The 9227-nt window shown below is 46.6% G+C and overlaps 1 protein-coding gene across 2 annotated transcripts; it reads left to right on the top strand.

Annotated features, from left to right (window-relative positions):
• Positions 1 to 644: 644 nt before the first annotated feature.
• Positions 645 to 6502, top strand: MMACHC (metabolism of cobalamin associated C). Of its 2 annotated transcripts, none has more exons than XM_075424609.1 (4): positions 645 to 743; positions 2814 to 3008; positions 3391 to 3543; positions 4099 to 6502. In XM_075424609.1, the coding sequence occupies exons 1-4, from the start codon at positions 672 to 674 to the stop codon at positions 4405 to 4407; spliced, it is 729 nt and encodes a 242-aa protein (XP_075280724.1). In that variant the 5' UTR covers positions 645 to 671; the 3' UTR covers positions 4408 to 6502. The 2 variants fall into 2 exon arrangements, with proteins under 2 accessions (XP_075280724.1, XP_075280723.1); XM_075424608.1 differs by having other exon boundaries at positions 4096 to 6501.
• The last annotated feature ends 2725 nt before the right edge of the window (positions 6503 to 9227 follow it).

Below are 9227 nucleotides of genomic sequence, written 5' to 3'. Positions count from 1 at the left end.
ATCAGCACCGAGGCCGTATTAACTATTGTAGTGAGCAGCGTCCACCCACACAGGACGGTGGGGCTTTCGAACAGCGTCATGATGAAAGAAAAATACGCACAACAGAGCGTGTTACAGCACAGACGGGCACACCGTGCAGCTATGCCAGGGAAACCTGCTCTCACCAGAGCGGCGATCTCACCAGAGCCCTCAGCTCCCCCGGCTGCGGGATGGCTGCAGGCGCTCCTCCAGCACAGCGTTCACGGGGCCTGCTCCGTCGCGCTGCAAACCCACCGCAGGCCGAGAGCCACAGGCGCGACCAGGGGCTGCGAAGGAAGGCGCTGAGCCAGGCCCGCCGCACCCTCACGCCCTCCACACCCTCACACCCGCCGCGGCCGGGGGCCTGGGGACGGGCCAGGCGCGCGCCGGGACACCGAAATTCCCCCCTCACAGCCGCGCACCCCGCCCTGCGCGCGGTGCCCGCTGGGACACGGAGTCCCCGCCGCGCGGTCCCGCGCCGAGGGGAGTTGCGCACTACAAGTCCCAGGATGCCTTGCGCGGCGGGCCGTCTCCTAGGAGACGCGGCCGCGTGTCGGGGGCGCCGGGTCCCGCCGTGCCTCCCGTGGTGCCCCGCGCGCAGCGGCGCGCCCGAGGGCTGCCAAAGCCGCCCTTCCCGTGGTGCCCCGCGCGGCATGGAGGGGCGCGTGGCGGAGCGGCTGCGCGGCGCCCTGGGCCCCTTCGGCTTCGAGGTGTACGCCTTCAAGGTACTGACGTCACGGGGGGCTCGCGGTGACGTCAATCAGAGCAGCGGGGCTGGCGGGATGGTGGCGGTTCCCGGAGCCCGCCGCTGAGGGGAGCGGGGCTGCGTCGAGGCGCCCGTGCGGCGGGGAGTGCTCCCGGGGAGGGCCGACCCTCCGCCCCCCGCGCAGGCGGGAGGAGCCCCCGGGCTAGCGGCGGCCGACGGCAGGCGGCACTGCTTCCCCGAGCCTCGGCCGCCGCCTGGGGCCCAGCGCGGGGAGACGCGGTCCGCCTGCGAGCGGCTGCGGGCTAGAGCCCCACCCGCGGGGGGCGGGGGGGGGTGCGAGCTCCCCTCCGCGGAGCGGGGCCGGGTCTGGAGGTGCCGCTGAGGAGGCGGGCGCGCGGGAACCACTGGAAGCGGGGCTTTGCTCGGGCCCTGCGCGCCCGTCCGCGGCGGTGAAGGTCAGCACAGTTAAACAAAGGTACCTCCGGGCCAGCGGAGAGTAAAGTCCCCCGCGCAAGCTTAAAACGTAATCTGAACGCAGAGCCACCTGCGTGTTGGTCCCGGACCCTCGGCCGCTGGCGAGCGGCCCGTTCTGCCCAGGGACGGGGGCTCTCCCTTGCAGCTGAGGCAGCCGCTGCCCCCTGCACTCGGCTGCATCCGCTCGGTGCCCACCAAAACTTAGGGGTTCCTTTTTTGCCCGCCCTGGGGGCAATCTGCAATAAATCAATCTGCAATAAATCAATCTGCAATATCAAATACAAATCGATCTACGATAAACCTGACCTTCCCCTCTTCAGCGAATGTTGTATTTGTTACCTGGAATATTTCTGTTTCCTGTTATTTTCACGGGAAGTGAAAGGGAACGAGGTGCTGAGAAAGTGAAATCTCAAGAATTTGGAGAAGAACTTAGCACTGCTTTCCCAAAACACAGCAGCAGGATTAGGGGAGAACCCAGATCAAAAAGGCTACAGCTAGCAGAGGGAAGCCTGACAGCGCCGTCTCTCCCTGTATTTAGTGCTCACACAGCTACCCCTGGCATGCTGACTGATGTGTGCTGGGAAATCAGCAAACCTGAGATTCACACCTCTGCAACTTCTTGTAACATCTCGATTCGGCATCTGAAACAAGAGCCACAGGACTGATTAAACTTTTACATCTTACTTGCCATGTAAGAATGTAAATTTAGTTTTCTTTGTATGTTTTCATACGGGCAGGTCTGGCTGCCACTGTCACCTGTAAAGTCTCTTTCAGACTCATGTCACTGATACTTAGATGTGACGGGTATTTTGCAGTTTCAGACTAAATATGAAGAGTTACGTTACTTGACTTCTCTCTGCATGTTAGACCTGGTCTTAACGGCATCCCAGGAGAGTGGGAGTTGTCACAACCCATAAAAAGACTGACGCTACTGTGCAACACCTTAGTAGTGGAGTGCAGGCACTCTCGGCCATTACCTCCTCCTGCTTGGCAGCTGCTGGTCCGCGCCCTGTCCCCCCGGCCAGGTCTTCCTGCTGCCCTGGCTCCATCCCTCATTTCTGGACTGTGCTGTAGCACATCCAGCACTGGAAACAAAGACCAGAACATGGCTGTGTCACACACTACAGCTGCCAGTTCTGGGGGATTTTAGCGCTGCTAGGACCTTCGCGTCCTTCATTTCCACACATAAATGTTTCCTGCTGAAGAAATAAACCGTGCTACTTGTCACAGGAGCAAAATAGAAGTACCAGTTTCTTTCTGGCTGAAGATGAGGAAAAAAACCTGTAAAAGTTTTATCTAAATGAAAACATCTGATTTGCATTGGCAAGACTGGTTGCTCATACTTCCCTCTATGGTTTCTGAGCAGAGCTGGATAAAGAGCAGTCTCGAGCTGAATGCGGCAGGTGATTCTTATCTCTCACGCTACAGCTTCCAGAAACCGTAAATCCCAGTATGCAAAACAACTCGGTTTGAATGGAAGGCGCTAGGCAGGCTGCATATCTGGGTTGCAAATGAAGGTGGCTACAGCTCTTTCCACTTTTTTAAATTCCTGCATGCCCGCTAGCAAGAGAGTGGTGTCCCTGTTTTAATGGAGATTTGTTTTTCTTTGCCAAAGGTTGGATGGTACAATGCTCTTCTGCAGCCAGCCTTTCATCTCACCTACTCCGACGACACACTGGCCTTTGTGGTCCTCAGCACGCCTTCAATGTTTGACAAAGCCCTTAAACCTTTTGTGAACAAAGAACGGTTAAAAATAATGAGGGATCCTGTGGATCAGTGTGTTTCTCATCATTTATCACGTGTGAAGGAGGTAAGAACCTGAAATACCGATTCCTTTTACTATTGTGGCATATAACCAGGTGGGCTGAGCAGCAGACAAAGCCTTCCAGGTTTCTGCCCTTACTCTTTTCAAGAGTAAAGTATTATTCATGATGGCAATTCTTACTAAGAGCATCAGCAGGCTGCTGACTTGCTTTACTTGCATATTCTGTCTCTGCCATTACAACCTGTAGCTGTGTAGTGCTTTACAGTCACAGTGTGAAAACTCAAGGCCGCAAGCGTGCTGAGAGATTTCAGTAGCAGGGTGTGGGAATCTGCAGGCTCCACATGAGCCTGATTTGTTAGCATCCAGCACTTCTGTAATGGCAAATTTTTTTCCATGAACCTGGGCTGATGTTTTTTAATTTTTCCAGAAATTCCCTGACCAGAAGGTGGACATCATCTTTGATTATGAGATTTTGCCAAGCCGAAAGCCCAAGTTCTTGGCACAGACAGCTGCCCATGTTGCTGGAGCCGCATATTACTACCAAAGGAAGGATGTGAAGCTTGATCCTTGGGGGAAAAAGGTGAGGCAAAAACACAGTCTGGGAAGAACCACTAAACTGCAATCACTGAATCGTACAACCGTTGTTTACTCACTAGTTCTTCCTGCAAGAAAATACAAAGTCCAGAACACATATAGATGCATAAACTGTTTCAGACAGGAATCAGAAGCTTCCAAGATTCTTCAGGGTGGTCGTGAGATGTGCACATGGAGAAGAATATCTTGATCTATTAAACCTACTTAGCCAGGAGAGTAAATCTCAGTGTAAGAGCAGAGCATTGGATATGAGCATTGCTTGGAGCATTATAAATAAGCAAAATTGCACTGTTGTTAATTTCTGTGCTAAATTTTCAAAAACGGACCTCTCCCCACATACAGGGTGGTGTGTGTGGCCACAGGAAAATGGGAATGAAATGCAATGCTTTGAGCCACTTGTTCAGGAAAGAGCTTTCCTTTCTTCTCTGTATAGGACTCCAACAGAGGGCTAGAAGTGTGAGAAGTTGCACTGAAGCTCGATGCTTGGCATACTCGAGACAAAGTGAGACATCCTAGATCCTTCTTTTTTTCCTTCCAGAAGATCTATGGTGTATGTGTCCATCCCAAGTATGGCGGTTGGTTTGCTATCCGGGGTCTCCTCCTGTTCCCAGATATTCAGGTACCGTTCCTGGAACAATCTGCCCCTGTGGATTGTGTGACCACGGAGGAGAAAAGAATTGAGTTGCTGGAGCAATTCAATTTCCACTGGCGGGACGGCCGCTACAGGGACATAATTGAAGTCAAGGAAAGGTACTCGGAGGAGCAAAAAGCCTACTTTGCCACTCCTCCAGCGGAGAGATTCAAACTGCTAGGGCTGACACACGAAGCCCAGAGAAGCGTATTTCACTGAGTAACATGGTTCCATGAAGGGGCAGAGGGTAAGCAAAGTGTAACTCATCAGCACCTTCTTTTCCATGATGCTGACACAGAGATGGCAAATCCAAGCAGTGTGTGCAGAGTCTCAACCCAGACATCAGCTACTCAGAGTAAGAGGGAGCATGGCATCATTGCGCTTGTGGTCTGGAGGAAGGTGGGAGCAGTTGGTTCTGTGCTGTTGCTGATTTGGTGTGTCTTTTGGGGAGGCTGGTAAGAAGCCAGTTAGCCTTTGGTTTGGGAAAGTTCAGACACCCTGGCAACTGGGAACCCCGTGCTGCTCATTAGAGAAGTCATTTTTGTTCTGAAAAATTTTCTTTCCAGATGTTTTAGTTTTATTCTATGCAAGAGTAAAAAAAGTTAATTTTCAGTCATTGTACTCTGAAACTTTTTTTTTTTTAGTCTGAACTCAGGGCAGATACTTTTTTAGATGTATCCAGCATTTTACTACCCTGTGTCATAACTCCCCCTAGGGAGTAAGTGTTCAGTCTTTTCTGTCTTGCCTTCCTCAGGAAGAAAAATTGCCCTGTATTCCTTCACTTGCAGTGAAGCTGGCTTAATTAAGAAATCTTTTAATTTCTCCTTCCCTTAGCATCCAAAATAAAATTCTGCAGAGATTGTTTCACTGAGTGGTGTGGTCCTGTACACGGAGCAGAAGAGAGCCAACAGCAGCCGCCTCCTGTAGGGTGGTTATGAAAGGGAAAGTAGGAAGGTCACAGCTCGAGTCTGCCGTTTCCTCTTCACCCAGGGTCAGCTTCTGAGAACAAAGTGCTGTCTTCAGGTCAATTTTAAGCATTTATCTATTGTATAGAGCAGGTAACTAAAATCTTTGGAAGGATGCTGAATAATGTCTATGTGAGTGAAGTTTTTACTCATGTTAAGATAACTGACTGAAAAAGAGAGTTCTCATGACCTTTTCTAAGGTAGGTGAGGTTTGTATTTAAAATATTTTTCAGTGTTATGCCAGCACACACCTCCCACACCACAGTTTTACTAGCATAGTTTCCTGTTGTACTTTCTACATGGGGAGATCATAAGCCTGCATGCACGTAAAAACCATTGCATGAAGCATTGTCACGCACACAGGCAAACAAGCAGAGAAAAAAAGAAAATATTAATGACATTCATGTTACTTATATTGCCAGATAAAACATCTTCAGACAGAAACAAAACATTTTTTTAGATGACTGTTCTGTTGGATTTTTTCAGAGGTTACAATGGCACTGGGAATCAGGAATTAATTTATCTTAGAGCACTTTGAGGCTCAGGCCTCATTAAAATAATATAATGGATTAAAATAATATTTTATGGGAGTTTTGTTACTTGACTGCAGTGCAATGCTGCAAATCTCTAAGCACTTCTTGTCCATGATAACACAATGATACAAAAATACTCACTTTGCAGAACCAAGTCCTTTCTTTTTGTTTTATGTTGTGATTCTTCATACCTTTTGGAGACTCAAACACTAAGGTTACCCTCACAGTAAGTCACTGCTTGATACAGCTTTTCATAGTCTGTATACTAACTAAGCATAATCAAAGTTCAGCATAGCAGGTTTTCCTGTAAACAGAGTAGTGAGTGTGTGATCACTGGGTTTGTTCAGTGTATTTGCTGTTACAAAAAAGTCTTTGTTGCTTTCCGCGATTTGTTCACCACATCTGAGTAAGGCAGACACCTGACTTACTGTGTGATAGTGGTATTGTGATTTTTTCATTTGAGCAAAATAATGAAATTTGTTTAAATGTGTTTTTTTTAAATTTGTTTAATTCTGTTTGTTACAGAATTACTTCTGGTTGAAATGTTAGTTGACCTTCCAGAACTTTCTAATTGAACTGTAATTTAACAGGGACTTGAGTTAATGGTTCACATTAGTAACATACAAAATACTGATTCTCTTAGAAGGATAAATACAGAATGGAATCAGATTTATCTTTTTACATTACAATTTAAAGTAAAATATTTTGCTATTTTGGGGCTGATTTCTTACAAATGTTTAATAATTTGTCTTAGTTCATTTATTAAACAGATTACCATAGCCATTTCATTTCAATTTTTGTAATTTATTTCTCTTCACTTGATATTTTGGTTAATAAAATATACGAAGTTGTAAGTAAACCTCGGTACTGAGTATTTTTCTTTAAACAATGCAATGATTAACTTGTGGAGAGCTAAAGATGCTAAAGTGAGAATCGATCGCTGTGGTTTTAACATACTGAAAACAGTGAGCTACCCAAGACGCACAAAATCCAGTATCTGAAAACAAAAGAAAAAGTTATCACAGCAGAAGTTAGTAAACTATTATGGCAGGCTCATCTGGGATATAAACAAAATAAAACATATAGCACATTGTGAGTAAGTCTTATAAATGTTTATCTTTCCCACGTCATTTCAGCAGGATCATTTAAAAGCAAGCACATGACAAGGCACTTTCATTTTTTTCCTCTGTTCTTGCAGTAACAAAAGTTCAAGGTGTCCAGTGATACATAACTGATATTTGAGGGATTTTCCCTCAGTAACTTAAAAGTAATACCTGTAAGTACTGGAATTCTTATTTGTTAAAACATATTTGTGAATACTGAGTCACAATAAGGGCAAATCTGTGTTCTTTGTGCTTCTGGCAATACAGTTATGTCAGGCAGAACGGAATACAAATATTTAATAACACATCTATTCCTACCACAGTAATTTTTGAATTAATTGGATTGGTTCTTACTGGCTTTCTCTTAGCCACTGAGATCCACAGCCGCAGCTAGTAATTTTCTCTCCTTGATGGGTGGAGTATAATGGTCTTTGTCTTGTAAAATTGAAGTTTGAGAACCTGTCTGACTCATCTCTTGGGACAAGACTAGACATGGTGAGGAACGGATCATTCTTGGATCCTGAGGCATTATGAAGACATTCTTATTTTCGGCACTTGCAAATGTCAAACAAGTAATTGCAAATACTTGGATAGATTTACTAGTTCAAGCATCACATTTTACATTTTCAGACAAGTAAGTTTTTCTCTGAATCCTAATTTTTAAATGTTTATTAAAGTATCTTTTTTCTCAATACATTCAGTAGGGTGAGTATTCAAGAGCTGAACAGTAAAAAAAAAAAAAGTTACTTGAATTCTAATTCAGTTTTAGGAACAAGATATTTGGTATGTTTCAAGCTAATAAAATATTCTATGGAGAATTAACAAATTTGTAATGTTTTAATGCACATACCATTCATCTCCTTCAGTTAAAATTTCCTTTTTTTACTTCATTAACCTTAAAATAACTGAGATTTTTATTAAGATTAAAGATGTGACAGAAAATACCAATTAAATGAGAAGCACAATCTAATCTGGTGACAAGCAGTGATCAGGACTATTGCTCAGAAAGGGAAAAACGCTTGAGAAAACACTGTTGTGCTTTTTTTGCACTGGTTAAATCCATTACATCTCAGTGGTGCAGAATAAGCCCTGATGTTTCTTTGGGGTATGAGGTAGAGTTTGGCAAACTCAATTCCGATACTGCCTTATCTCCCCTCCTATAGAAAGGGTGGCTTGTAGCAACCCTGTCTTTCTCTGAACTGTGGAAGACTAAAGACAGTTTGCTGTATAAATCAGTGCAGGTGTGTCAGACAAAGGTACCCAACCTTATGAGAGCAGTGCACTCTTCTGGTTTTGTTTTGTTAGGGTTTTTTAAAGGTGGGGTTTTATTTAGGGTTAAATTGCCCTCCTCTGGGTCATAAGCATAATTTTACTCATTCAGTGTAGTACATATGGTCTTTTATTCGTGACCAAAATTATTGGTGGTGTAGCTACTATTTAACGTGGGTTAAATTACTGAAAATGCACAGTGACTTGAATTTTACTTTAAAAAAACCTGAGTAAAGACTTCCACTGAGGTGGATTGAGAACTGGCTGAATGGCAGAGCTCAGAGGGTTGTCATCAGCGGCACTGAGTCGAGTTGGAGGCCGGTAACTAGTGGTGTCCCCAGGGATCAGTACTTGGCTCAGTCTTGTTCAACTTCTTCATCAGTGACCTGGATGAAGAGTTAGAATGTACCCTCAGCAAGTTTGCTGATGACACAAAACTGGGAGGAGTGGTGGATACACCGGAAGGCTGTGCTGCCATTCAGTGAGACCTGGACAGGCTGGAGAGTTGGGTGCAGAGGAACCTGATGAAGTTCAACAAGGGCAAGTGCAGGGTCCTGCACCTGGGGAGGAACAACCCCATGCACCAGTACAGGCTGGGGCGGACCTGCTGGAGAGCAGCTCTGTGGAGAGGGACCTGGGTGTCCTTGTGGACGACAGGTTGACCATGAGGCAGCAGTGTGCCCTGGCTGCCAAGAAGGCCAAGGGTTTCCTGGGGTGCATTAAGAAGAGTGAAGCCAGCAGGTCGAGGGAGGTTCTCCTTCCGCTCTACACCGCCCTAGTGAGGCCCCATCTGGAGCACTGTGTCCAGTTCTGGGCTCCCCAGTTCAAGAAAGATGAGGAGCTACTGGAGAGTGTCCAGCAGAGGGCTACAAGGACAATGAAGGGACTGGAGCAGCTCTCCTACGAGGAAAGGCTGAGGGAGCTGGGCTTGTTTAGCCTGGAGAAGAGAAGGCTGTGAGGGGACCTAATATATACTTACAAATATCTGAAGGGTGGGTGTCAGGAGGATGGGGCCAGACTCTTTTCAGTGGTGCCCAGCGACAGGACAAGGGGCAACGGGCACAAACTGAGGCATAGGAAGTTCCATCTGAACATGAGGAAGAACTTCTTCCCTCTGAGGGTGACGGAGCACTGGAACAGGTTGCCCAGGTTGTCTCCTTCTCTGGAGA

This window comes from Opisthocomus hoazin, chromosome 6 (genome assembly GCF_030867145.1).
Source record: "Opisthocomus hoazin isolate bOpiHoa1 chromosome 6, bOpiHoa1.hap1, whole genome shotgun sequence".
NCBI classification, from domain to species: domain Eukaryota; kingdom Metazoa; phylum Chordata; class Aves; order Opisthocomiformes; family Opisthocomidae; genus Opisthocomus; species Opisthocomus hoazin.
The sequence above is the reverse complement of the archived record's forward strand: the minus strand, read 5'-3'. Positions and strand labels throughout refer to the sequence as shown.